This window comes from Sciurus carolinensis, chromosome 9 (assembly GCF_902686445.1).
Source record: "Sciurus carolinensis chromosome 9, mSciCar1.2, whole genome shotgun sequence".
NCBI lineage: Eukaryota > Metazoa > Chordata > Mammalia > Rodentia > Sciuridae > Sciurus > Sciurus carolinensis.
In genome coordinates, this window is record NC_062221.1 from 54,373,153 (window position 1) to 54,400,477 (window position 27,325).

The 27,325-nt window shown below is 47.6% G+C and overlaps 2 protein-coding genes across 2 annotated transcripts; both read left to right on the forward strand.

Moving 5' to 3' along the window:
- The first annotated feature begins 766 nt into the window (after positions 1 to 766).
- Positions 767 to 10,697, forward strand: Ap2m1 (adaptor related protein complex 2 subunit mu 1). The gene is made up of 12 exons (XM_047565357.1): positions 767 to 897; positions 2,821 to 2,937; positions 4,779 to 5,044; positions 6,074 to 6,156; positions 6,543 to 6,548; positions 6,748 to 6,883; positions 6,983 to 7,124; positions 7,590 to 7,709; positions 7,809 to 7,944; positions 8,048 to 8,145; positions 8,635 to 8,746; positions 9,594 to 10,697. Exons 2-12 carry the CDS (start codon positions 2,864 to 2,866, stop codon positions 9,726 to 9,728), a joined length of 1,308 nt encoding a protein of 435 aa, XP_047421313.1. The 5' UTR covers positions 767 to 897; positions 2,821 to 2,863; the 3' UTR covers positions 9,729 to 10,697.
- A 1,327-nt stretch (positions 10,698 to 12,024) lies between these two features.
- Abcf3 (ATP binding cassette subfamily F member 3) lies at positions 12,025 to 19,892 on the forward strand. Its single transcript, XM_047564186.1, has 21 exons — positions 12,025 to 12,155; positions 12,372 to 12,519; positions 12,654 to 12,733; positions 13,223 to 13,269; positions 13,569 to 13,666; positions 13,763 to 13,885; positions 14,143 to 14,409; positions 14,716 to 14,796; positions 14,886 to 14,945; positions 15,030 to 15,086; positions 15,190 to 15,212; positions 15,325 to 15,380; positions 15,495 to 15,695; positions 15,790 to 15,866; positions 17,493 to 17,537; positions 17,614 to 17,746; positions 18,519 to 18,607; positions 18,701 to 18,792; positions 18,970 to 19,102; positions 19,255 to 19,342; positions 19,432 to 19,892. The coding sequence occupies exons 1-21, from the start codon at positions 12,083 to 12,085 to the stop codon at positions 19,588 to 19,590; spliced, it is 2,130 nt and encodes a 709-aa protein (XP_047420142.1). The 5' UTR covers positions 12,025 to 12,082; the 3' UTR covers positions 19,591 to 19,892.
- The last annotated feature ends 7,433 nt before the right edge of the window (positions 19,893 to 27,325 follow it).

Sequence of the window (27,325 nt, forward strand, 5' to 3'; positions counted from 1 at the left end):
GAGGAGCAAACCGATTTTCTCCAGATCCCGCAAGAACTAGGCAGGTCTTTCAGATTCCGTGGTTGACTCTGCCTTCCCTCATGTCAGATGTGAATATTAGTTCTGTTCATCAGGGAATTCTGAATCCCACGTGCAACTAAGTACGTTACCAGCAATTTTTTAAAGAAACTGTTGCCTGCCACTAGAAAGTATACACATAGCCAAAGAGGGCACTGACACATGAAAAGTTTTCGCTAGTTTCTTCTAAAATTTGCGTCCTCTCTGTTCCCCTTTTTGAGTCTTGATCCCCGGGAAAAGGCTCATAACTGGAACGAGTAAGACAAAAGTATGGGAGAATCACAGGTGGTGTTAAAAAGCAGTAAATTCAGCACTGACACTTCTGCCAAGTTGTGTGTTTGGGTATAAAGTGAGGACAGTTAGTCCTAGACTCTGGAAACAGAAAAGGCCAATTCGAAGTAACAGACTGGCTTCAACAAACGGCAGTAATCCTCTGAGGATCTCCGGAAATACCGAAATAGGAACAGTAGAAAGTGAAAAGACTACACTTCCCGGGATACTCAGTAAGGAAAGGGAGAGGGAGGAGCGGCGTGTGCTGAACTGTGTATTCTGGGAAGGGCCCGCCTAATCCTCGAAGGCGGGGGCGTTCTCTCGAAGGCAGTCGGTAGTTGTAGTTTTCCTAGCCTGGGGCGTCCGGAGCAGTCCGCGAGAAGATCGAGGGGCCTGACGGGATTTGTAGTCGGCGCGGGAGGGGGGCGCGCAGGCGCAGCTGGAGCCGGGGCGGGGCCGCGGCACTGCGGTGAAAGCCTCGGCAGCGGGCAGGCGAGCAGGGGGGCGGGCGGACATCTTGGGATCCGGAGAGTGGCTGGGCCGGCGGAGCGGGGGGCCCGCAGACGCCAGGTGAGCTGGGGATTTGACCTTATGGGGTGGGGAGGATTCCGTGGGTCGCCTGCCCCGCTGCCCAGCCTTGCCTTTGCCTGCACTGCACTAGGTGAAAAGCTGCCCACACCCGGGAGTGACCTCAGCCTTCAGACCCGGGAGGGAGCTGACGGCGGGGCGGGGGTGCTCGGGGTGCGGTTGCAGGACGGGCGGGGAGCCGCGCCCTACACCTGACCCGTCGGGCGCCTCTCATGAAAGAGAGACGGACCGGAATCTTCCCAGAGCAGGGACGCCGCGCGGCGCCCCCTTGGTAGGATAGTGACCCCCACCCCCCACCCTCCAACACACACATCAACCATCGGCGCAGGGACAATTCCTCCATCTCCCAAGACAGTGACACCCCTTTGTGCCGCCTTCTTGGACGATGACAAGTCTCACACAGTGACACCCCGCGGCCCTTTTTCCTCAGACCTGTGACAGCCCCCGCACCCTTGGCACCATCGCTTCCCACGATGTCTCCTTCCCCAGCGAACAGACCAACACCCGCTCATGCCTCTGTAAGCCCAGAGCAGGCCCGGACTCTCCAGTTTTCCCGTATCTGCCACTGTCAGTCTATCCCTGCAGGTTTTTCCTCCTCAAAGCCCTGACCTTTGCCATATAGCAATGTCTTCTTTAGGGGCTCCACCAGCCCTGTCTGCATCTGTGGGGTTCACCTGAGTATACTGCTGACGGTTCCCTTAACTCAATATTAGGTTCCTGTCCAGAATTCATCTCTAGCAGTCCGGTGCACAGAACTTCCTATCACTTGACTTGGTTCTTTGCCCAGGGCTCTACCTGTATTTTGCATTTCCTCTCCCAGATTCTTTGGGACCAAGGGATGGAAATGTGTTCACCACTTGAGAGACTGGGTAATGGTGACAGAGTAAAAGGCTTTATTTTCCAGTTTTAGAAAAGTCTGCTGAGCTTCCCCCTGTGAAATTAATACCAGGGCTAATCCAGGAAATCTAGAACCAAATTAACCCTTTTTCTCAGTCTACATTAGTTTAACCCAAATAATTTATATATTTGCATAATAATTCTCACATCCCTACCCCTTGCTTATAAGCACTCAGGCCAAAAGTCAGTTACTTGGTGGGTCTAGAATCACAGTTTCAGCTGGAAGGGTCTATTAATTTTATGAATCTGCACATACCCATCCTAATTTTTATTGCACTCTAGAGCTTTTCCAAAGGGGGTGGTGGTCAGAAATAACTGTAACAAGCAGCCTGAGTCATTGAAGTTGGTTTGCTAGTGCTGGGACCTTTTTTTTCTCTGCTGCTTTGCCTGCTTATCTGACTGCCTGGAGAGATGTGCCTGCTTTGGTCACACTCTTGGGTTCACATCAGAGCCTAAGGCCTCCCTTCCTTCCCCACCCCCACCCCCACACCCTTTCCTGGAATGTGTAGACTTCTGGAGATTCAGGCCTTGCTGCCTTTTTAGAAGGGTAATGGAGTCTGAGAGACTGGGTGCTCTAAAGGTTGTGCCTGGGGGCGCCAGGCCTGGGCCAGCTGGAGTAATTTCTACCGCCATTCCTGCAGCCGCAGGCAGGCCTTCTCAGTGACTCACTGGCTAGAGCCTGAGTCTGCACAGAAGAGGGCTGAAAAGGATCCTTGCTGAGCTCAGTGCTTTGAAGAGGGGGTGGGGGTGACTCTGGCTCAGCCCCCAAAAAGGGAGGGTCAGAATGGCCTTAGAATCCTGAGCCCTTGTCTGTTTCTTCCATCCAGTGTGGAATAAACAGGAACTAGAGCCTGGCTGAGGGGAGGGGCTTGCCTGGAAGGGCTGCAGGGTCACTTGGTAGAGGGTCAAGTCAGGAAAAAAGCAAGCCAGTGACCTGTTCAGCCCCACAGGGGACATTGGCAAGGGTTCTGAAGACTTCCCTTACCCCACCCCCGCCTATATCCTTAGGTCAGTTCTCAGAGCGATGGGCCGAGGAGACTGAGCTGCCGCCATGATTGGAGGCTTATTCATCTATAATCACAAGGGGGAGGTGCTCATCTCCCGGGTCTACCGAGATGACATCGGGTGAGTCCCCTGACTAAGCCAGCTGTGTCCCCTCAACCCCAGCATGCAGGACAAGGTCTTATCCCAACAGGCTTGACTTGGGCCACCCCCACCCCTTGCTGCATCCTGGAAGCTCAGCTGATACAGCCTGGTTCCCATTAGGTCTGGTGGTATTGACCTAGCAGCCTGTTTTCTGGCTGCTAGGCAGGACCTGTGGAATGGGGTGGGGGCGGGTAACATCTTTAAGGACTCTGCCCTTCCTGCCCCCAGGGTCCCTTAGTTAGAGTTCTGGTTGCTGGAGATGAGTGTTTTGCCTAGACAGGTCAATTCCTCCTTTCAGGAGAAGGGAGATATGTCTTCAGTGGGTGGAGTTAGTGCCAGGCTTGAGGTGCTAATCTAAATCTTGCTCTTAAAGCCCTTTTCACATTGAGAGAGAGCCTTCATTAGATTCTTTTGAAAGTCTCTCCAGTCAGCCGAATCCTTTCCCACTCCCTTTCTCAGAAGGAGTTGGGCTGCTGACTCAGCTATTTTTACTTCCTCTGGGCCATTCCTGGGAGAGGAGGTGAACATGCTTGAGGCACTCTCTGGGTCACTGAGGAAGAGGCAGGGAGGCCATGCTCCTAGGACAGTTCCCTGTTCTGGTTCCCCAGACTTTAACAAGGAGCCACAGCCTGACTTCTCATTCTGCCCCACCCTGCATGTCTTCTTTCAGACTGAGAGACTCAGCAGCTCTAATGAGAATGGGCTTCTCTGGTTCCTGCCACCCTGTTTTTCTTCCTCAAAGAGCTTGAGATAAAGTCAAGCTCACAAAATGGGCCTATTGCAGTACTCCAGCTTCTTGGTTTCTCTGTTGGTGGGCTGGCTTGGCCGGGTTTTTGTGCCTGTTTATTGGTTTGGTGGCATGGTTGAGCTATACTTATGGCAATGCCTGACCTGCCTGAACCTGGCTGGCTACACCCACCATGCCCCTTCTGCCCTGGGTGGTCCTGATTAAGTCAAGGCCAGGTCACATGCCACCTTGCATGCCTTGCTATGCTTTTCACCCATGCCTGTCTTGTCTGCTTCTACCTCATGGTGTGTGCTGCCCTCCCTGGTGTGTCATGTGTCTAACCCTCTCTCTCGTTGCTGTCACTCTCCTCTTCTGACTGGCGTCATTTCTCTCATCCCATCTCATTGGCTGCCGTAGCAATAGGTAAGCGGCCTATCAAGCTGCTGCCCAGGTACAGGTGGGTGGGGGGGCCCTACCCCCCCCATCGTTTTCTTCCCTTCATCCTTTTTCATTCCCTGAACTTGCTCTGGAATTGTATACTGGACAAGAATGAGTGGCACAGCTCCATTGCCTTTTGATACTTCTTTCCCAGTAGATAAGAGCTTTCTCTGAAGTCAAACTGGCCTTGTCCAACTTCTGGAGGAGTCTGCCTTCTCCGTCAGCAGGCTCACTAGTGGGAGACTGGAGAGGAAGCAAGATCTTTTCCTATTCTGGGCCTGGAGCTTACTGGGAAGGTGGTAGAGAGTTGGTAGTTGAGTATAGCTGGAAATTGGGGCCAGGCCTGGGAGTGAAAAACATACCTCTCTAAACTTGATGAATCTTACTTTATTGAGATTACATCTTTCTTCCTGCCATTGCCACTTGACTTCCCTCTTTCTCATGGCTTTCAGACACCAACCCAACCCAGACCCTCCTGCCATGGCCCCACTGGGAGCCATGATAAGGGAACTACCCTAGTGGTTTAGACCTTGACTTTAGCACATATGTCATATTTCAGCAGTGTGGCGGGTGGGACTTTTAACAGCTGTGGTTGATCCCCATGGGGTAGGGTCTGCCTGGGTGCTGAGAGGCTCTTTGTACCCTTTTGCCTTAGGAGGAATGCAGTGGATGCCTTTCGAGTCAATGTTATCCATGCGCGGCAGCAGGTTCGCAGCCCTGTTACCAACATCGCTCGCACCAGCTTCTTCCATGTTAAGCGTTCCAACATCTGGCTGGCAGCTGTTACCAAGCAAAATGTCAACGCTGCCATGGTCTTCGAATTCCTCTATAAGATGTGTGACGTAATGGCTGCTTACTTTGGCAAGATCAGTGAAGAAAACATCAAGAACAATTTTGTGCTCATATATGAGCTGCTGGATGGTAAGGTTGGGGAGTGGTGGGCCTTGAGTGGGGATGAACCTAACTGGGTGTGGCCTAGAGGCTGGAGCAGATCTGAGGCCCAGGTGTACTCTGAACTTTGTTTCCTGTATACCTGATATCTCAGGCTAGGATCTCTATGCCCTTGAAAAGCTAATTCAAATCCAGACCTAAAGGCTGTTCTGAAGTGGAACACAGAAATAGGCCAGTAGCTGGGGGCAGGGAAGTTTTGGTTTTTCATAGAGCTAGGAACCTGACAGGTTTGGTGACTGAGCCTCCAATATTCATCCTCTCTTCTTTGTGACTTGGGCCTTTGTTCACTGTCCTACTGGCTTTCCATCTCAACAGCTACTTGAGAGCATGGGGGAGGGTGAGATTTAACAAGTCCCTTGGTGTACCCTGTTACCATGTTCCCCTGCAGAGTATGATAGTAAGTTCTTCCACCTTCCACATTCTCAGCATCTGATTTCTAGAGAAAATGGGGTTCAGAGTTTCTTGACCTCTCACCCACTAACCATGTGACTCTTCTCTGCGACTTCTCTGTTTGAAAAAAATTAAACATTTTGTTTTTTATTTTATTTTTTGTGGTGGTACTGGGGATTAAACCGGGGGGCACTCTATTACTGAGCTATACCCCTAATTCATTTGTTTGCTTATTATACTGGGTATTGAACTAGGGCCTGGCATATGCTGGGCAAGTGCTTTATCATTGAGCTACATCCTCAGTACCCACCCCCCCCTTTTTATTTTTTGACAGGTTCTCATTAAGTTCTGAGACTGACCTTGGACTTATGATCCTCCTGTCTCAGCCTCCTGAGTTGCTGAGATTATAGACATGAACTACTGTGCCCAGCTTATTTGATTTTTTATAAAGTACAAATCACAGTAAATACTGCAAAGGTGGAAGACTTTGTGCAGTGATTCCACATAGTCTTAGTGAACTGTACTAACCAGACATGCTAAGGTTAGGAGGACTGGAATGAAAGAGCCTACAGGTTTGTCCAGGGCCTAACGGTTTCCTTCCTTTTGCAGAGATTCTGGACTTTGGCTACCCACAGAACTCAGAGACAGGTGCATTGAAAACCTTCATCACACAGCAGGGCATCAAGAGTCAGGTACTTGAATTGTACAGCCCATAGGCAGGGTGGAGCCCAACTTCCCTTCTACCCAGCTGGTCCCTAGCCTTGTCCAAGCTGACTCATGGGCCCATCCTTGACTGGAAGTGCCAGCCTGAGCCTCCTGCAATGGCAGCAGGCCTGTTTTGCCTTGCGTGGCCCTGCCACCCCAGGGGCAGCTGATTCAGCATCTCTTACTGAAAATACAGCTCAGGCAGTTTGTTCTGTGCTGGGGATAGGGGATGTGGGCTGCTCTGGAGACCTGGTGTTCTTCAGGAGAAGGGCACTTGGGCTCTCCTGTGGGATCCAAATCTCATAGCCTTCTCCTCCTTCCCTGCCTCCCCTATGGCTTCCTGTGGGAACTTTGTTGGCCCCGTGTCCTCCAGCATCAGGTAAGTTGCTCCTTTGGCTTCTGCCCTTATGGATTTACTCTGTTTTCTCTAGGTCCTTCCCCATGGAGATTGTGGGAGAGAATGGGTTATAGGGAGAGGACTAAAAGGGAGGTGGTGTGAGGGTTAAGTGGGAAGAGAGAGAATGATTGAAAAGGGAGAAGAGCAAAGCCATTGCTGTTTGTCTTTACCCCCCATGTAGACAAAAGAAGAACAGTCCCAGATCACCAGCCAGGTGACTGGGCAGATTGGCTGGCGACGGGAGGGCATCAAATATCGCCGGAATGAACTCTTCCTGGATGTTCTGGAGAGTGTGAATCTGCTCATGTCCCCACAGGGTGAGGACCCTCTTGTGATGAAGCCACAGCGGGGCCAGGGAAGAATCCTGAGCTTGCCTGCTTTACTCAGCTGTTCCCATTTATCTGTTCTATCACCAGGGCAGGTGCTGAGTGCCCACGTATCAGGCCGGGTGGTAATGAAGAGCTACCTGAGTGGCATGCCCGAGTGCAAGTTTGGGATGAATGACAAGATTGTCATTGAAAAGCAGGGCAAAGGCACAGCCGATGAAACAAGCAAGAGGTGCCTGAGTCAGGGGAGCTGGAGGGAAAGGGTAGTGGGACTTGTAGGGTTCACTGGGGCTTGGTGAACCACAGGTTCCTTCTGGACTACATTTCTGCTGTAACTGCAAACTCTTAAGTGTATGCTTAGCTGATTGCTCCTGACATCAGTGATAAGTGATGAGGGGTTGATATTCGCCTATTATCCTTAGAGAGCAGGCTCGTTATTTGGCCCCTACAACCAAGGCCTCATCTGTACATACTGACAGTTGCTGCCCAGTGTTCCAGAAACACCCACATCCCACGCAACAGGGTTCTAAAGTAATGATGAGCTTGCAAAGCTCCCTCTCATTCCAAACTCTGGGACAGAGACCCCTGAGTCAGAAAACTGCATCCTGAGACTGTAATGTCAGTCTAGGATAGTAAGATTGCCCAGCCTGACACCTGCTGCTCCTCCTGTACCAAGCTCTTCTGCTTTTGCTTGCAGCGGGAAGCAATCAATTGCCATTGATGACTGCACCTTCCACCAGTGTGTGCGACTCAGCAAGTTTGACTCTGAACGCAGCATCAGCTTCATTCCACCAGATGGAGAGTTTGAGCTCATGAGGTGCCATTGGGCAGTGAGGAGGCAGGGGGTGTTGCTGGCTAGAGGTGGGGAGGGAGTGGAACAGGCTTTCATTGCCAACCTCACCTTCCAACCCCAAAGGTATCGCACCACCAAGGACATCATCCTTCCTTTTCGGGTGATCCCCCTTGTACGGGAAGTGGGACGCACAAAATTGGAGGTCAAGGTGGTGATCAAGTCCAACTTTAAGCCCTCGCTGCTGGCCCAGAAGATTGAGGTGAAAACAGGGGGCTTGGGGAGGAGAAAGAATTTGTCTCCAGAAATAAAGGTAGCTGATGTCAGGACTTGACAGAGCTCCCTGACAGGTGTGTCACTTCTAGGTGAGGATTCCAACCCCCCTGAACACAAGTGGGGTGCAGGTGATCTGCATGAAGGGGAAGGCCAAGTACAAGGCCAGTGAGAACGCCATTGTGTGGAAGTGAGTGTTTCCTTCAGGAGGCCACAGCTGCACTCTAGATGCCATAGTGTATCTTAAGTTTCACCTTTTGTCCTATCCATTGTGGGCTGTGGAGTGGGAGGAGAAAGGGTGCCTTTTTCTCCAGGAGCCTCTGCTTGTGCTGTCAGCTCTTACACTTGTGTGTGTGCGCCTGCCTGTACTTGGGTTCTTGTATGCATCTGTTTTTTTCAAGAGATTTTAGCATTTCTCAGTTGCCTTAGTAATGTCTGTAAACAGACAGACACAGCAAGGGGTAACTTGCCCCTCAGCAGAAAATGCAAGCTGGAAAGCTAAAGGAATAACAGACCCAAGGTTTCACAGCAAGTGGTTATCAGGGTCCTGACCCCACTGTTCCTTGTCCTGGCACCTCCCACAAGCTCCTGGGTTTCACCCAGTTTTACATGGCAGCCCCCTTTGAAATGCCTCCAAACTATCATGGGTACTTGCTGCCCATTGTTCCTGTGTTCCCAGGATCAAGCGCATGGCAGGCATGAAGGAATCACAGATCAGCGCAGAGATTGAGCTTCTGCCCACCAACGACAAGAAGAAATGGGCTCGACCCCCTATTTCCATGAACTTTGAGGTATGGCAGAGGAGGGGTCTAGCACCATGGTAGGATGTGCTGGGGAAGATGAGAAAGATGATTCAGATGTACCTCTGTACCTTAGAGATGAGAAAACAGACCTACAGGGAAGAAGTGACTTTTCTTCTCCCTTTAAGAATCTTAGTAGAAATTGTTATTCACACTGAGAAAAATCTTTGACTTCTCTTAGTGTGTTGCAAAACAGTTCTTTGGAAAAGTTTAGATTAAGTGCCAGGTAAGAGCTGGGTGCTATGGTGCATGCCTGTAATCCCAGTGACTCAGGAGAATCCCAAATTCAAAGCAACCTTCATCAACTTAGCCAGACACTGTCTCAAAATAAAAAAGTAAAAAGGACTGGACATGTTTCTCAGTGGTCTAGTACCCCTGGGTTCAATCCCCCCTACCAAAAAATATAAATTTAAAATTTTTTTTAAAAATGTGAATGCAGGTAAGACAGCAGATTGCCTCACAGACAGGACAATGAGCTGACTTTGCTTTGTGTGTGTTAGACATATAATTTTCTCCACCTTATTTTTCAAGTCCATAATATTGAGCAGGATAAGTATGTTCTAATGCAGTTCTTTGGTTGCTGCCTCCTCCTTATTAAGGGAATTGATTCAAGTTATCACAGGCAACACCTGACTCAACCCAAATTATTGCTAGTTACTCTTGGATATGCTTTCTTTAGTAACATCTTAGAGGGCTCCCCACCACCCCCATCTTCTTTCAGGACCCCAGCCATTCAGCCATCTATAGTAGAGATGAGATAGGGCAGAGCTACTGAACTTCTCAGAGAAGAACTGTGAGAGAAAGGCCACATTCCTAACTGGAACTATTCCCTGCCCAGGTGCCATTTGCGCCCTCTGGCCTCAAGGTGCGCTACCTGAAGGTGTTTGAACCGAAGCTGAACTACAGCGACCACGATGTCATCAAATGGGTGCGCTACATTGGCCGCAGCGGCATTTATGAAACCCGCTGCTAGCTGCCCAGTGGCAGTTAGCCCACCTCCCTACCCACCCTCTTCCGCAGGTCCAGGTGCCCCCAGCCACCACACATCAGTGTCTCCTCCCTTCTGCTTTGCTGCCTTCCCTTTGCACCAGCCCCTGAGTCTAGGTCTGAACCAACTGCATCACAAGTGGGACTGGTGGAGCAGTCCCTGGGCTCCCTGGGAAGGGTGGTTTCTGGGACTCCTGCTCTTCCCAATTCATCTGTCTGTCCTGGCCTAGTGCCAGGCTGAGTTATGTGACCAAAGCCAGGTGGGCCCCGTTCTTCCCCACCCCTGTGGCCACACCTCTGGAGTGGGAGGGTTGGCTGCCCCTCACCTCAGAGTTCCCCCAAAGGCCAGTAACGGATCCCCAATCCTCAGTCCCTATTCTGCTTTGGGATAGTGTGAGCTTCATTTTGTACAAGTGTGACTTCGTCCAGTTATGAACCCAATAAACTCTGTAGAGCGGAGTTGTTGGCTAAGTGTTGATGTGGGAGCTACAGGGGAAAGGGAACTACTAGGACTTCCCACATTTTCTTATTCTACCTGTTTTGAGTAGAATTTTCTATTCTGAATACTCTCAAGGTTCTTTCCTTGTTACAATTGCAAGTCCCCTCCAGGCCTTCCCAGCCTTATCCTCTTGAGTGTTGGCCCAGGTCTCCTGGCTCCTCTAAGAAGCAAAGTACTCAAAGCTAAGCACCTGGCCCCAGGGTAGTAGATTCATTTGGTCTTGCAGCCATTCTGAAAAACTGACTATTTACTCCATCCTTTTTCTATTTAGCCAAGCTTTATGAATCTTGGTCGGGTGACCAGAAGAAAGGTTTTATTTTCCCCATACCTCTTAGAAAACTTTTCTGGGTACCTCCACCCCTCCACAGAAAAAATGTGGTGAGCTGGTCCCTGAGAGGAATGTCCTATATCCTGCCAGTATGCTGGGGCCGATTAAAAGCAGATTTGCCCTCTCTAGTTTTTTCTTGCTTGACTTCAGTTTTTTGAAACTTCAAATTTATTGAGAGAAAATGTCAAACAAACAGAAGTAGAATAATGTAATGAACCCTCTGTAATGTCTCATCACCCAGCTTCAGCAATGATGGCCAGTTCCTTGATGTATTCAACGTGTGTTCATTTAACCCAGATATCCTATAAAATTTTCTGCAACTTGTATCCAGTTAGGATCAGTTGTGGTTGGTTCATACATCTTGTCTTAAAATCCACAAATTTCCCCTCAGTTCTTACAATTTTGTTGAGGACCTGGAATTCTCTAGTTTCCCCATTAGAATTTGCGTACCCCCCCCCCAGGATGTCACTTAACATATTCCTCTTTATATTTTCTATAATATGGTTATTAGAAGGAGAGTTACCATAGCTTTTTAAACCTTTAAATATCGGGAATGGTTCCTCACTGTGGCCATACTTAATCCAAAACGATGAATGGATAAAGATGTAATTGTAGGTGCCAATTTTATTGCCAAGTTGGAAGAGTATTTATCTAAAATACCAAACAGTAGTGTCATGTAAGGGCAGAGCCCTAACTTCTACCTGAGGGAATCTTATGAAGAGAAATAGCCTTTTACTGACATTGAGATTCACGGTGCAGGGAAGGCTGCTGTGGGTGTAGATAGGGAATAAATACCATAAATTTATACTGGGCATCGTGTCTATCTGGTTTTCTTGCCCTTTGGCGTTGGATGAGGTTGTACCCTGGGGTGGTGGAAGAACTGGCATAATTCGCAATGGTCGACTACACCGTCATGAAGTGTAGAACATCGAGCGCAGGTCCTGTGGGGCGGGGGTGGGGGTTGGCTACCAGGCTGACAGGAACAAAACCGACAGATGCACAAGACTGAGCTTGGGGCTTCTGGAGAGTGCAGGAGCCGGCGTGAGTCAGCAAAGCTCTCTTTGGGCTCCAAACTGGCTGGGCATACAGCTGCATAAGCGCCTCGAGGAACGCTTAAAACCTAGCAAAAAACAATGTGTTTTATCAGTTGTGCATCTACTGGAAGACTCCCATCCGGAAGACCAACAGTACTTCGCGCCCTGATAAACCTTTGGGGCCTTTTGCCCACCCTTTGCCTCCAGATCGCCACCTCCCAAAAGAGCGAAAACAGCACATGTGGCTAATCTTGCAACGGTGAACTTTGCGCAGGCGCAGAAGGAGAAGCGCCATCTAAACTCGAAACAGCGCTTGCGCAGGGCTCGGCCAGCCCGTCAGATTCCGCGCCCTCGGCTCGTTTCTTACGTCACTGCAACGCATGCGCTTTGGGGGGAGGAGCGAGATTTCGGGGGAAGGTAGGGGGCGGGCCTAGGCAGAGGTCGCTCGGCGACTGCGCTGTCGGGATTCCGACTGGAACATGGCGACTTGCGCCGAAATCTTGAGGAGCGAGTTCCCAGAAATTGACGGACAGGTCTTCGACTACGTGACCGGTGAGCCAAACCGAATCAGCTGGCTGATGAGGCCGAATTGGAGGTCGGGGGGAAAGAGTAAGGGAGGGCAGTGTTGGAGACTGCTAAGGCCTCTCCTCTGAGTGACCTCTTGTCCCGAGGGGCGGTTGGGTCTGGAGCCGGGACTGGGCTCGCAATTCCAGCCCTGAAACTGTCCACCTGACCGCTATCTTCCTCGTCCTGCCACTCCCCGCCCAGGAGTCTTGCACAGCGGCAGCGCGGACTTCGAGTCTGTGGATGACTTGGTAGAAGCTGTGGGAGAACTATTGCAAGAGGTTTCTGGGGACAGCAAGGATGACGCGGGCATCAGGGCTGTGTGCCAACGCATGTACAACACTCTGCGCCTGTATGTGCCAAGGAATAGGGGTCGATGGGGGCGAAGGGAGGTGAACGGTTCGGAGCAAGAGGTGGGAGGAGGTCTAATGGCCGTAGAGCTTTTCCTTCAACTCCTAACTGCGCTTTCTATCTCTATCCACGTAGGGCTGAGCCACAGAGCCAGGGAAGTAGCCAGGTGCTACTGGACGCCCCTATCCAGTTGTCAAAGATAACAGAAAACTACGGTGAGAGTGAGGGGAGATTGAACTAGCCGTCCTCTGTCCTTTATGCAGCTTTCGCCCCCCAGCCTCCTGTGCCCTACAGCTTAGGACTCCTTCCCTCTCTTCCACAGGACAAGAGTTGTAGGAGCTAGTTGACATGTTTATGAAAGCAAAACAGCCTGTGATGATGGGAATAAAACTGGAGGGTTCTCCCAGCTCTTAGGTATGGTAGGAAGTATATGGGTCTTGGAGCTGGACAGATTTGATGTCATTTCCCCAGTTTTACAGCTTATTGTTCAGTAGCAAATTTTCAAGAGTTGCTTATGTGGCCCAGTGCCTGTATCCTTATATGCGAGATTTGTGGGGTGTTTTAGCTCAGAGAAGATTATAGCCATCCATCCCCTGGATTGTAACACTTTCTTTTGAAAACATACCAGGTTCTTCTTGGTAACTCAAAGTGTTAGTTTCCCTTCCCTCAGAGAGAAGGTGACTGCTTTTTCTTATTGTTTACAGACTGTGACACCAAACTTCCAGGACTGCTAAAGAGGGAACAGTCCTCGGTGAGAATAGTGATAGGGAGGGAGCTGTGTGTGTGGTGGGTTTGGGAGTTGGCTGTCTAAATGTCATTGTCTTTGGGGTGATTTTTTTTTTTTTAATTCTTTTTTGATGTATATGACAGTTTAATGTATTTTGACATATACATGCATGGTTTGGGGGATTTCTGATTGTGTCTTTCTGTGAACTTTTGAGTCTGTTCAATATGAGTAAGTTGTGAGGATTTACTTGAGGTGTTCTCTCTGGGGGCTTCTTTCTGAGCCTACACCTTAGGGTGAAGTGGTTGTGTTTGGAATTCACTTAGACGGTGAATGCAAAGAAGCTTGAAAAGGCTGAGGCCCGACTGAAGGCAAAGCAGGAGAAGCGCTCAGAGAAGGACACCCTGAAGACCAGCAACCCTCTGTGAGTTCAGGAAGAAGGGCTCAGGATAGCAGAGCAATCTGCTGGGACAGAATGGTTAGTGGGAGCACTAAAGCTATACACTTACCTATTTTAAAGAGTCTTGGAAGAGGCATCAGCCAGCCAGGCAGGCAGCAGAAAGGAGAGTCGGTTGGAATCATCTGGCAAGAACAAGTCCTATGATGTGCGAATTGAGAACTTTGATGTGTCTTTTGGTGATAGGTGAGAGAATGGCAGTGAGGGGTGGCATTCTTTTTCTTATTCTAATTAAGGGAGAATTTGAAGAGATGAAATGGACTTAAAAACAATGTTAGGGGCTGGGGAGATAGCTCAGCTGGTAGAGTGCTTGCCTTGCAAGCACAACACCCTGAGTTCGATCCCCAATACCGCAAAAAAAAAAAAACAATGTTAGGATTCTGTTCAACTTGAATGTGCCTGTTTTTAAAACACCCTTAATCTCTTTTCTACCACCCTTGCAGGGTACTCCTGGCTGGGGCAGATGTGAACCTGGCATGGGGCCGCCGATATGGGCTGGTGGGACGGAATGGGCTAGGGAAGACTACACTGCTGAAGATGCTGGCCACCCGGAGCTTGCGAGTGCCAGCCCACATTTCCCTGCTACACGTAGAGCAGGAGGTTGCTGGAGATGACACCCCTGCCCTGCAGAGTGTACTGGAGAGTGATAGTGTGAGAGAGGACCTGCTACAGCGGGAACGCAAGCTCAGTGCCCAGATTGCCGCTGGCAGGTGAGAGCACCAAGCTAGAGAAGACCTAGCAGAAGCTGTTCTTCAGAGTGCCTGCCATGCTGTCACAATCCTTGATTTACATGCTCATCCTAGTGATTAGCAGAGCTTGGAACATGGCATTGTGGGACTCTAAAGCCCTCATTCTTTGCACAGCACCCATTGCCTTGATACTTTGGGCAAATCTTCCTGTGTTCTATTCCTGTTCTGGCAACAAGGCAGCAAGTGGCCTGCTTTCAGACTATATAGGGTGAAGGACGTTTTCCTAGACTGCCTAAACTTAGGCTGGTTGCTCTTTCTCTTTTCCAGGGCAGAAGGTTCAGAAGCTGCACAGCTGGCTGAAATCTATGCCAAATTGGAGGAGATTGAGGCTGACAAGGCACCTGCCAGGTATTTGAAATTCCCCCTCTTCATTGTATTTTACATTTCCCTTTTGTGAAATATTCCAACTGGGTTTTTTAAAATTTCTTCATTCCTAGGGCCTCAGTCATTCTTGCTGGACTTGGCTTTACCCCTAAAATGCAGCAGCAGCCCACCCGGTGAGTGATGCTCACCATTCTTGGTTCTGAACACTGTTAACTCTGATTAACACTGACCCCTAATGTATGTCTGTCTGTGTTTAGGGAGTTCTCAGGTGGCTGGAGAATGAGACTGGCCTTGGCCCGGGCTCTGTTTGCTAGGTGAGTCTCCAGGAACCATGTATGAGCCTAGGGGGGATGGGTCTTGGGACATGACAATGAGTCACTGACCTAAAAACCTTGTGCCATGTATTCTTCTTCATAGGCCAGATCTTCTGCTGTTAGATGGTGAGTTTAAAATGGGGCACCCTGACTTCGAGGTGGGGATGGGTAATAACATCTTTTTTCCTAATTCTTCAGCCCTTCAATCACAAATGTGTGCCCCCCACTTCCTCTGCAGAACCCACAAACATGCTGGATGTAAGGGCCATCCTGTGGCTGGAGAATTATCTGCAGGTGAATTTGGGGAAAGACTGGAGTGGGTTCAGGGAAAGTCTGCCTCTAAGACACTTGGGAACCTGGCATCTGTTTACCCTCCCAAACTGGGCCTGCTGTCCTGTGACTCCTCAGACATGGCCCTCCACAATCCTAGTCGTCTCTCACGACCGCAACTTCCTGAATGCCATTGCCACAGACATCATCCACTTGCACAGCCAGCGGCTAGATGGTTATCGGGGAGACTTTGAGACCTTCATCAAGAGCAAGCAGGAGCGGCTGCTTAATCAGCAGCGTGAATATGAGGCACAGCAGCAGTATCGCCAGCATATCCAGGTGTGGGGCAGACAGGACTGTGAGTTCCATCCCATGCGTATCAGTTGTTCTTAGCACGGAAGTTTGACCAATGCTTGCCCTCTTTCTCCCACAGGTTTTCATTGACCGGTTTCGCTACAATGCCAATCGGGCCTCTCAAGTGCAGAGTAAACTCAAGATGCTGGAGAAGCTGTGAGTACGATATCCTTGACCAGACCCTGACTCCTGTTTTCTTCATTTGTTCCCTCATTTTTCAGTCTAACTTTGCCCTCCCATTCCACGTCTTCCTTTAGCTAGCAGGCAACTTTGACTTCCTCCCCTGTAGGAAAGCAGAAAGTATTTTATACTGTTTGGGGGGGTTAATTTTGCCTATGTGTAGGCAACCACGAATCTACATTCTGTCTTTACATATTTGCTTATTCTAGATGTTTCATATTAAAAAAAAAAAAAAAGCATATTATACATGACCTTTAGTATCTAGCTTCTTTCACCTAGACTGTTTCCAGGTTAATCCATGTTGTAGCATGCGTTAGTACTTTTTTTTTTTTTTTCATGGCTGAATTATATTCTGTAGTATGACTGTACCATATTTTGTTTACTGATTCATCCAGTGATGAACATTTGGGTTGTTTCCATTTTGATTATTACAGATAATGCTGCCATGAACATTTGTATACAATTTTTTGCATGAACATGTTTTCATTTCACTTGGGCACATACCTAGGAGTGGATTTGCTGGTTTACTTGGTAATTTCATGTTTAACTTTTTGAAGATCTGCCAAAACATTTTTAAAATATGTATACTGTTACATTCCTGCCAGCAATGTATGAGAGTTGAAGTTTCTCCACATCTTTGCCAACACTTACTCTTTTTTTTTTTTTTTTTTTTTTTTTTTGCAGTACTGGGGATCAAACTCAGTGCCTTGTGCTTGCAAGGCAAGCACTCTACCAGCTGAGCTATCTCCCCAGCCCCCAACACTTATTCTTAACTCTTTCAGTTTTAGCCATCCTGGTGGTTGTAAAGTGATTTAGATTTGCATTTCCTTAATGACTAATGATATTGCACTTTGGGGTTTTAATCTCAAGTAGCCTTTCTAAAAGTTCTGGGAGGAAGATTAAGTTCATAAAGTTTAGAATTTTGTGACATATAAACTTATGTCATGATATATTTACTGGGAGTAAAAAATTACAAAAAACAGGGGCTGGGGATGTGACTTAGTCAGTGGTAGAGTGCTTGCCTACTATGTGTGGAGACCCTGTGTTCAATCCCCAGTACCACATGTGGGGGGAAAACTTCCAAAAAGAGTGGTGAGGATATAGCTCAGTTGGTAGAGAACCTGTCTGGCATGTGTGAGGCCCTGGTTTCTATCCCTAGCACTGCAAAAATAAATACAACCCTGGGTCTTGTCCCCAGCACTGCAAAAATACATACATTAAATTTTTTAAAATGCTAAAAAAAAAAATCTTTTTCAGCAGATAGTGAACTAGAAAAATATATTACAAAATAATATTAACTGGGTTGGGGAGTACAAGCTTTTCCTAAGTTTTCTTTGAGCTTGTACTTGTACAAGAGGAACAAAGTTATTTTTTAAGTTCATTTTATTTATTTAATTTAATTTTTTTTTTTTTTTTTTTTTTGCTCGATACTGGGGATTGATCAAACACAGGGCCTTGTGTATGATAGGCAAGAGCTCTACTACTGAGCCATACCTCAAGCCATAATGGCATAGCCACATTAATTTTATAGCAGCTTAAATCACAATAAGAAAGTTACTTCTTAAAATCATAAATCCTAGTCCATTTTCTCTCTCTTCTCAGACCTGAGCTGAAGCCTGTGGACAAAGAATCTGAGGTTGTGATGAAGTGAGTGCTAAACCGGCGGGGCTGGTGGGGAAGCTCTTATTTCTGGCTACCCAACGCTCCTCCCCTGCACCTACAGATTCCCTGATGGGTTTGAAAAGTTCTCACCACCAATTCTGCAGCTAGATGAAGTGGATTTCTACTATGATCCTAAGCACGTCATCTTCAGTCGTCTGTCTGTCTCAGCTGATCTTGAGTCCCGCATATGTGTGGTATGGTTTCTGTTTGTCTACACCATGAGCCGCAACTCTTGCGTCCCAGAAAGTGTGGGTTGGGCCATTCTGAGGCCATAGGAGGAGGAGGTGCACAGGAATAGGAGTTGCATCTAGGAAAAAGATGTTGCTGTACTCATACTCTAGCCTCATACGGCCACCCACAGAATTTAAAAACCTGGTTTGTGGTATTTTCTGAATACTGAGAGCTATACTTTCTCTGTCTCAGTTCTGAGTTAACCGTGGGATGTTGAAGCAAGAAGATACCATTCCCTAGCTTGATTAGCAAGCAGTGTCTTCTTCCTTAAAAGGAAAATAACAAACCAAGCACAGTGATGCACTCCTGTAATTCCAGAGACTCAGGAGGCCCAAGCAGGGGGATCCCAGCTTGTGCAACTTAGCAAGACTCTGTCTCAAAATAAAAAATAAGAAAGGCTGAGGATGTAGCTCAGTATATAATGCCCCTGGGTTTAATCCCCGGTACCTAAAAGGCGGGGCGGGAGCATGGAAGGTAGCATCTCTGTCACTTGGTTATTGGGAAAAGTAAATCCCTAGCACTTAGCAAGTGTTCAAATATTGGTCTTAGTTCTTTAAAAATGTTTTTTTCGGTTATGGGACTGGAGATCTAGCTCAGTGGTAGAGTGCTTGCCTAGCTCTGTAAAACAGAAAGAAATTTTGGGGGATAGTAAAAGGCACAACCCAGGACCCCTTCTTAGCTCATTCCCCTCTGTGTTCCTTCGTGTGCACTCTAACATTTCTGTGCTACTTACAGGTTGGGGAGAATGGGGCTGGGAAGTCTACCATGCTGAAGCTGCTTATGGGGGACCTGTCACCTGTTCGAGGCATCAGACATGCCCACAGGTAAGGTGCCACCACTAACCACATGTCCACATTCATACGCTCCACCTATACTTCTTCATAGTTATTGTCTTCCACCTTTGTTTCTGCCTGCAGGAATCTGAAGATTGGCTATTTTAGCCAGCACCATGTGGAGCAGCTGGACCTGAATGTCAGTGCTGTGGAGCTGTTGGCACGCAAGTTTCCTGGTGTGTTAGGGATTTGAATTGAGGCAAGAGGGCCCAGGCTGACCTCTGAAGCTAGGGGTTGGTATAGAGTAGCCATGCCCAAGACTAGGCATAAGACATGGGCAGTTAGAGGCAAATCTGGAAAGTCAGGGACAAAGTTGAGTCAGGAGTCCACCTGATGAGGGGGGCCATTTCCAGGGCGACCCGAGGAGGAATATCGTCACCAGTTGGGCCGGTATGGCATCTCTGGAGAACTGGCTATGCGTCCTGTTGCAAGCTTGTCTGGGGGCCAGAAGAGCCGGGTGGCCTTTGCTCAGATGACCATGCCCTGGTGAGCTCTGATTTTCTAGAGTTTTTGCCTTCCCATTTCCCTTTCTTGCCCAGTAAGAAATGATTCTCTCATCTTTGGACCAGAGGGGTTCATTTTCTCCCATCATCCCCTTCATCTCATAACTACCTACCTTCCTGGGTTCTGCCTTCTAGTCCCAACTTCTACATTCTGGATGAACCCACAAACCACCTGGACATGGAGACCATTGAGGCTCTGGGCCGTGCTCTTAATAATTTCAGGGTGAGTATGCTTTCCTGCTTACTACTACTCCCTAGGCCTCAGCACCCCTTGGTTCCCTCCTGAATACCTCTTGCTTTCCTGTTTTTCAGGGTGGTGTGATTCTGGTGTCCCATGATGAACGCTTCATCCGACTGGTGTGCCGGGAGTTGTGGGTGTGCGAAGGAGGTGGCGTCACCCGAGTCGAGGGGGGATTTGACCAGTATCGAGCCCTCCTCCAGGAACAGTTCCGCCGTGAGGGCTTTCTTTAGGGCCGCCAACCTAAGGACTGTGCCCAGGACCTGGACTGGTTTTGAAGACCCCTGGGCCACCATTTAAGCAATCAAGTCCAGGCCACAGACTTGCCCCTACCTGGGGATAGCCTTATTCCAAGATCTCTCTTCTTTTGACTGGAGCATTCTCTATATAATGTGGAGAACCCCATCCAAGGGTCTATGAGGACTGTGTCCCAGAGGAAGGGGTTGGGGGTGCCCTCTGGGGTTGTAGATATCCCCACTGCCCCAGGTTGACTGGGCCCCAAGTGGCTGCTATGTAAATTAAATCATCCCCTGCATCTCCTTTGCCTCATCTCTGCTGCTCCCTCTCAGGGCTGCATTGTTTACACATTATTAAGGGTGTGGGCACTCTGGTGTTTTCCTGTGACACTGGTATCTGTCACACAGAGGAAGCAACAGTAGTACCAATTGTGCCCCTGGGAAGAGACATCGGGGCTGGTGTGGCATGGAGGTCATCTGCCTGACTTGCCAGTAGGCTAAGTGGTGGAATGAAGGCCAGCGTATTGGTATCTTGTGGTGCTTATAAACTGGCCTGGACTCAGCCTCAGCTGAAGGGGTCTTGGACTCTGCTGTCTCAGCCCCTGCTGCTTAGGAATTGGAACTGGTTCTGAAATCTGACCTGCTTTCTCCATGACTCTCTGGCCTAGGCTCCCCTTGCTTCTCTGATCTGGACCCTCAGGGCTCAAAAGAAGCTAACTTTAGCATCAGTGTTTTCATGTTTTTTTGTTTTTCTTTTAATTATACAGGAGAGACCTGAGAAGTAGGAAATTGAGAACAGAATCTAATGGGGAAAACTAGGACACTTGGTTTTCAAATTAAGCATTCTTTGAGAGGGAAAGCCAGGGCAGTAGCATGCACCTGTAGTGCCAGCTACTTGGGAGGCTGAGATGAGAGGGTTGCTTGTGTTCAGCATCCAGGAATTTGGGTTCAGCCTGGATAACATAGACACATCCCAAAAGCAGGGGTATGTATTTAACTAAGGATCTATGATTTATAAATATTATTTCTTGAGGATTTAGTTACTCTGTGTAATTGGTAAGCAGAGATATTAAAATGAAGACATTATTCTCAATGATAGAAGAGAAAGCAGTTAGCAGATGGAACTTGCTAGCATTGTGGAAATTGTAGTCACAAAGTTCAACCAAGGAAACAACTCCAAGCTACTGAGGGTTTTGAGGTACAGCTCGGGGAGAGAAACCAATTTTGGAGCAGCAAGGGCTGAGACAGCAGAGTCCAAGACCCCTTCAGCTAAGGCTGAGTCCAGGCCAGTTTATAAGCACCAAAGTCTGGAAGGCCCTGTTGAACCACAGAACAGGTGCTAGTGGACTGGTGGAGCTGACAGAAGGGCTGCTGATCTGTCTACCCCTCGGCTTCCCTCAAAGTCTGGAGGTGTTCCTCCAGCTACACCTCTAGCCGTGTGTACTCTCAGCAGTCCTGAGAGCTTTCTCATGGCCCCCCACGTTTTCTTCCAACTTCAGACCTGCAGATGGACGAGTCAGAGAACCATCAGTAGGACCTGTCTGCCAGGCTTTTCAATTCCCAAATTGTGAACCTCTACAGTTTTTCCAACTACTTTAGGAACCTGGTAAATGCAATTGAGGGCTTCCATGACACAGTTGGTTTTTGCACAGCAGATACTAGAGCTGGAGTTGAATATAAGGATAAAGCCCAGCTCTTATTGCTAAAAGAATGGGCCACAGGGGCTGGGGAGATAGCTCAGCTGGTAGAGTGCTTGCCTTGCAAGCACAAGGCCCTGAGTTCGATCCCCAGTACCGCAAAAAAAAAAAAAAAAATGGGCCACGGATAGAAGCTTGATAGCCACAACAGATTCCTTAACATCCACTCAGGTTTTTTTCATTGTTTGGTACTGGGGGTTGAACCAGGGGTACTTTACTACTGAGCTACATCCCTTGCCCTTTTTATATTGAGACAGGGTCTCATCACTAAGTTGCCAAGGCTGGCCTTAAGCTTGCAATCCTCCTGCCTCAGCCTCCCAAGTCATTGGGATTTCAAGTGTGTGCTACCCCAATGGCTGTTGTAAGAATTTGCTACCAAGCCCAATTTACAAGCATTCAGAAAGTGATTCCTATCTGGCCAGTCTGATTTGAAGGACTATTTTATGGGGAAAGATGTAAATTTCTCCTCTAGAGGTAGGCCAGTGACTGACAGGAAGACATACTGCAGTTGTTGAGGCTGCCTCTTTATTGTACCCCCCACTCACTAGGGCTGTCCAGCCCTGTCAGAAAATGACTTTTTTGGGTAGAAGGTGGACTAGATGGCCTTTAGCTTGGCTTCCAATTTTACCAATTCCATGAAAGAGAAGTGAAAAGCCTGTATGTTTGGCAGGGCCAGCCTTCAGGTATGATACAGTGCTGAGAAAGACACTAGTTTTTAAAAAGGAGAGAGGGTTGACAGAGAGTTGTCTTGAGGGATGGAAAAATGGCAATGTAGCCGCTCCATTTCAGAAAGCCCAGGACAAAGAGGAAAGAGGAATCTGATGTGGAAGGAAGTTGCCCTGGATCATTCCAGACTGCATCATGGCAGCCATCCCCTTTGCTGATGATCCCAGTCAGTTGGGAAGCAGTCTTTCCTCAGCTGCTGACCCTGGAACTGCTCTGCCAACATCAGACCTTTAACTAAATCGGGAGCTGGTCAGGGCAAAAGCCTCAGTCTGCAGAATCTTTGTTGAAATCCTGGCCTCCCTGCCTCTGCTGACCAGAATTGGTAATACCTTTCTGGGCAACCTGGACACTCCTGATAGGGGGCCCTGGGGCCTTCAGTATAGTCTATGAGGTATTCAGATGCCAGAGAATTTCTTACTTCCAGGTGACATTACTGTCTTGAGATTTGTTGGACGTACATCATTTTGCTAATTTTAGCATCGCAGCTTGTGTCTGCATTAGGCTTGAGCATGCAGACTGTTATCAGAGACTATGAAATCTCAGGCTAGCAGGGTGGCCCCAGACTGTGAAATGCTTTCACAGCCTGAGTGAAGGGTTTCTAGGAGTCCTTGAATCTGGAGTGATGAACTGCCCTCATTCAGCTCCTCCAACTGGACTTCCATTGCATTTGTTTTGCTTCCCCCATTAAGAACTGCATGGCATTATTAAGATATGGTTTCTTGCCTTGACATCTGAGAGGACCAGACTGTGGCTCATTCATCTTTGTATCTTTTGTGCCTGTTGCAGATTGGGTTTCCTGGAGTATATTGAAGGTATCAGCATGCAGGGTGTAGGGGTAGAAGGGAGGGCCTGGAAATAGGATCAAGTAGAAAGAGAACTTGAGCAGCAATCCAGGCAGCCCAAGGAGAACCTGGGTCAACCCCATATTCTGGAACTGGGATAGCCCTGCTGAGTTGTCCTGAGTTGGGGCAGTGGGCCAAGCTTTCTTTCTGTTGAGGCTGTCAGTCTTTGGATGCTGGCTGCTACCAGGAGGCATGACCTTGGGAGAGGTTTTCCTTAACTGAGGTGATACCCGCAAGGGACTAACAGATGAGGACTTTCTGCTATCGGTACTCTTAGCAGTGAGGGCAACAGTTCTTCATTCCTGAGAGGGATCTGGGCAGTTCATCATAGCATATACTACAATGCCTAGAGTCTAATAGGTGCTTAGTAAATATATTTGATGAAGTTTGACAAATTAATATTTGAGAAAAAGTAGATGATGACATTGAAGGAGAGAGTACAGGAAAGGAGCCCATTACCCGAATTCAGTGTTAAAGGGGTGGGGGTTAGGACAAAGGAGATGAGACGAGACAGACTGTAAGATGCAGCAAGGGTTTTTGAACTCAGCCCAAACTACAGAGGACTCCTTTCTCTAGCCAAAATCTTCACAATGAAATGAGATGGCAACTTTGGAACACTAAGCCAAGTTAAAAGAGTTTTTTTGGTTGGTTTGCTTGTTTGTCTTTTGTTTTGGTTTTTGCTTTTTGGTACTGGAGACTGAACCTCAGGAGTACTTTACCACTGGCTACATCCCTAACTCTTTTTATTTTTAAATTTTGTGACAGGGTCTTGCTAAGGTGTTTAGGGCCTTACTGTTGCTCAGGCTGGCCTTGAACTTGTGATCCTCCTGCCTCAGCCTCCCAAGCTTCTGAGATTACATGTGCTACTGTGCCTGACTAAAAGGGTCTTTCGATTTTGTTTAACTTCCCCTTGTTTCCTTTTGAGGAAATGCTAAGGAACTTTCAGATAATAACTGAATATTTCGAGGCTCTTGTGCAGTAGGCATGGTTGAAGTGCTTTCCCTGTATTAACTCAGTCTATCCTTACAAGCCTATGAACTGGCACAATTACTGTTCCCATTTTTTAAATGAAGAAATACAGGGAGTTGACATGGTGGCAGGACTCAGATTTAAGGCCAATCTGACTTTAGAGTATAGCTCTTAACTGCCATACAGGGCTATGATGATGCTTTTGGTGTGACATGACATACTGAATATAGCTTGTTAATGTCACCTCTTAAGCCTCATCATTAATTCCGTGGGCAGTGGGCTGGGCAAGCTTCCCTCAGGAGAGCAAGCTAGTGAGAGGGATTTCTTGGCAGAGTGGCTTACACATGTGAGGTCCTTAAAGAAGAAATGATCCAGAGTTTGTGGTGTAGGAAAAGTCACAAACTGGGATTGGCTTAGCTCTACCACTAATGGTCTTGAGCAAGTCAACCTTTGCTGAGTAAATTATCCATATTCATAAAATGAGCCTCACATAGGTTGTCCTGCCTGCTTCTTTGGGTCATACTTTCTTTGTTTTTGTAGTACTAGGGAAAAAACCCAGGGATACTTTACCCCTGAGCTACATCCTCAGTCCTTTTTTACTTCAACACTCTGACCAAGTTGCAGAGGCTGGCCTTGAACTCATTAACTCGTGATCCTCCTGCCTCATCTCCCCAGTTGCTGGGATTACAGGCATGTGCCACCACACCCACCTTCTTTGGTTATTTGGAAGGTTTGAATGAGACAAGGTCCTATGTAAAGTGAATAAGAATTTATGAAAGCTGTGAAGTCCCAGGGATCTAAGAGCTGTTATTTCATGGAGTGATGGAGCAGCAACTTAGGGCCTCCTGGAGATACACAAGCTTGCATTTATGCCCATAAACACTGCACACCATCCTCAAGATGGCCTCAGGAGGGCCACCCACTGCCTTCCACATCTGCTGAGCCTGGCACCAGAAAGCCTACTGGCACCCACTGAGTTGCATGGAATGAAGTAGAAATCCTGCAATTTATGCTCATTCTAATATGTATAAGTCATGCCCTGTTGGTAAGTCTAGGCTTCTGTTTTCTTTATGTTAAATCAGTGGGTAATTTGGAAGTGGTTTCCATGGTACATTAAGAGAACTTTGAAACCCGAAGTTAGAATAAATATTTGTCAACCCATGCTATGACTTTTATGACACTGAGAAAGACTTTCACAAATGGTCTCTTCAGGCCTTCTTATAGAAGTGGCTTCTGCTGAGTTGTTTAGCAGAAGAACTTTGGGGCAGACAAATGTGTCTCTCTTGGGTTCACTATGTGTGCAGAGGTGAGGCAAGAACAAGGTATCTGGTTCCTCGACCTCCTCACATCCAGTTGGGCTATTCTCAACTTTGTTCCACAACTATTCATGTCACACATGCCCACATGCATACCCAGAATACGTACCCTTCTGCCCCTTAAGAGAAATATTTTAAGTCCAGAATGGGGAGAGTACTATGAATCTGACTTAATTTGTTTTCAATTTGTAAATTAGGGGACCCACCCTGGAGTCAGAAAGAAGTGACTTTGCACTTAGATTCTATTATTTAATAACTTTATGATGTTAGCAAATTAAACTTTTTTCTGTACCTCGGCTTCCTAATCTAATTATTATTCCTAATTGGAATAATAATGATCCTTACAGTGAGGCATGGTAACTCATACCTGTAATCCCAGTCACTTGGGAAGCTGAAACAAGAGGATTTCAAGTTTGAGGCCAGCTTGGGAAACTTAGTGAGACCCTGTCTCAAAAACTAAAAAGGAGCCACGCATAGTGGTGTACACCTTTAGTTCTAGCAACTTGGGAGGCTGAGGCAGGAGGATTGCAAGTTCAAAGCTAGCCCCAGCAACTTAGGCCCTAAGCAACTCAGCAAGACCCTCAAAATAAAAAATAAAAAATAAGGGTTGGGGGGGCTGGGGAGATAGCTCAGTCGGTAGAGTGCTTGCCTTGTAAGCACAAGGGCCTGGGTTCGATCCCCAGCACCCAAAAAAAAAAAAAAAAAAAAAAATTAAGGGTTGGGAATATCGCTTAGTGGTATAGCGCCCCTGGGTTCAATCCCCAGTAGTCGAAAAAATATGTATTTCTTACACTGGAGAGTTATGATGACTAAGATAATATAAGCCAAATTCTCAGTATGGTTTCTAGTGTTCAATAAGTGTTAGCCATTGTGATGAGTATTAGTGTTTATTGCGACCCTCACTGATTTGTTGATTTTTAATGAGATATTGTTTATAATCCTATGTGACTGAGAACCACTATGTTTATTTAGTCATAGTGCTTCAGTCAAAATGAATAGGCATACACACCTCCTCCTGTATCACTGAGCCCAGAAGGGACCCCTTGAATAATTCTTTTCTCACTTGAGAGGCTTTCTCTTCTGGTTGTTCTACACACACACACACACACACACACACACACACACACCTCTAAGTCTTTCTGGATGTTCTACACTCCAGTGTATCCCATCACTCAGCACTTTGTTCCAGGTTGGTGACTGTCATCAGTGTAGGAATCCAAGTTTCTCTTGTCAACTGGGGACCCTTGAGCATAGTCCTTCTAAACCTTTTCCTTGGCCAAGATCCTAACTATTCCTACTCCATGAACCCTGCAGTCAGAACACAGGCTTGGCACATCCAGAACTTGTAAATAGAGTTATGTTTGAGTGAAACTAGTGTGAATCAGTAAAAAATGGCTGAAATGGGCATGGTGGCACATGCCTGTAATCCTAGTGGCTCAGGAGGTTTGCAGGTTCAGCAACAGCAAGGCAGTAAGCAACTCAGTGAGACCCTGTCTCTAAATAAAATACAAAATAGGACTGGGGATGTGGCTCAGTAGTTGAGTGCCCCTGAGTTCAATCCCAGGTTATCCCCCCCCAAAAAAAATGGCTGAGAGGTAGAAGTCATTCAAGAGATTGTGGATTTTGGTTAGGGGCGGTGGTGGTAATATGTGTTTGAGAGAGACAGAAGTCTGGGATGACATCTAAGACCACCCAAGGGCATGGCAGAACACAGTGATTGGAGGTATACATGAAATGTGATTGGAAGCAAGATGTCTTGCCCTTCAAAGCACTAGATGCCTTAAGCCATCAGAGCTTGGCACCATAGTCCTCTGAACTCCACCTACTCACCCAACTCCATTCTACTTCTTTAGCTGGTGACCTGCTTCCTGTGTCACTTGTCTCACCAAAAGAGTATGTGCTGACCAGCAAAGATGGGTTTTTCAGGCCACCTGACAACTGCATTTCTAACAATAAATTAGCTAACATCTGACTTCCATATCAGTCTCTTCTAAGTTTCACCTGTGTGAGACAGAACCCCTTAGCTTGATCCATTAACAATAATTTACTGAACACTATGTACCTGTCATGATTCTTAGTATTGTATATAAATTATTCAATCTAATTTCTTTTGTACCAGAAATTGAACCCAAAGGGGCTTAGCCACTGAGCCAATTTGTTAAATAGTAGTTTCCCCACCCCC

What these genes read in the sequence shown, in the direction of transcription:
- Ap2m1 (XM_047565357.1), top strand. Translation starts at nt 2,864, where the DNA reads ATGATTGGAGGCTTATTCATCTATAATCACAAGGGGGAGGTGCTCATC. An exon ending in GTCTACCGAGATGACATCGG is followed by an intron (nt 2,938 to 4,778) that starts GTGAGTCCCCTG and finishes CTTTTGCCTTAG; the next exon opens with GAGGAATGCAGTGGATGCCT. An exon ending in TCTGCTCATGTCCCCACAGG is followed by an intron (nt 6,884 to 6,982) that starts GTGAGGACCCTC and finishes TTCTATCACCAG; the next exon opens with GGCAGGTGCTGAGTGCCCAC.
- Abcf3 (XM_047564186.1), top strand. Translation starts at nt 12,083, where the DNA reads ATGGCGACTTGCGCCGAAATCTTGAGGAGCGAGTTCCCAGAAATTGAC. An exon ending in TAAAGAGGGAACAGTCCTCG is followed by an intron (nt 13,270 to 13,568) that starts GTGAGAATAGTG and finishes GAATTCACTTAG; the next exon opens with ACGGTGAATGCAAAGAAGCT. An exon ending in GCCCGGGCTCTGTTTGCTAG is followed by an intron (nt 15,087 to 15,189) that starts GTGAGTCTCCAG and finishes TCTTCTTCATAG; the next exon opens with GCCAGATCTTCTGCTGTTAG.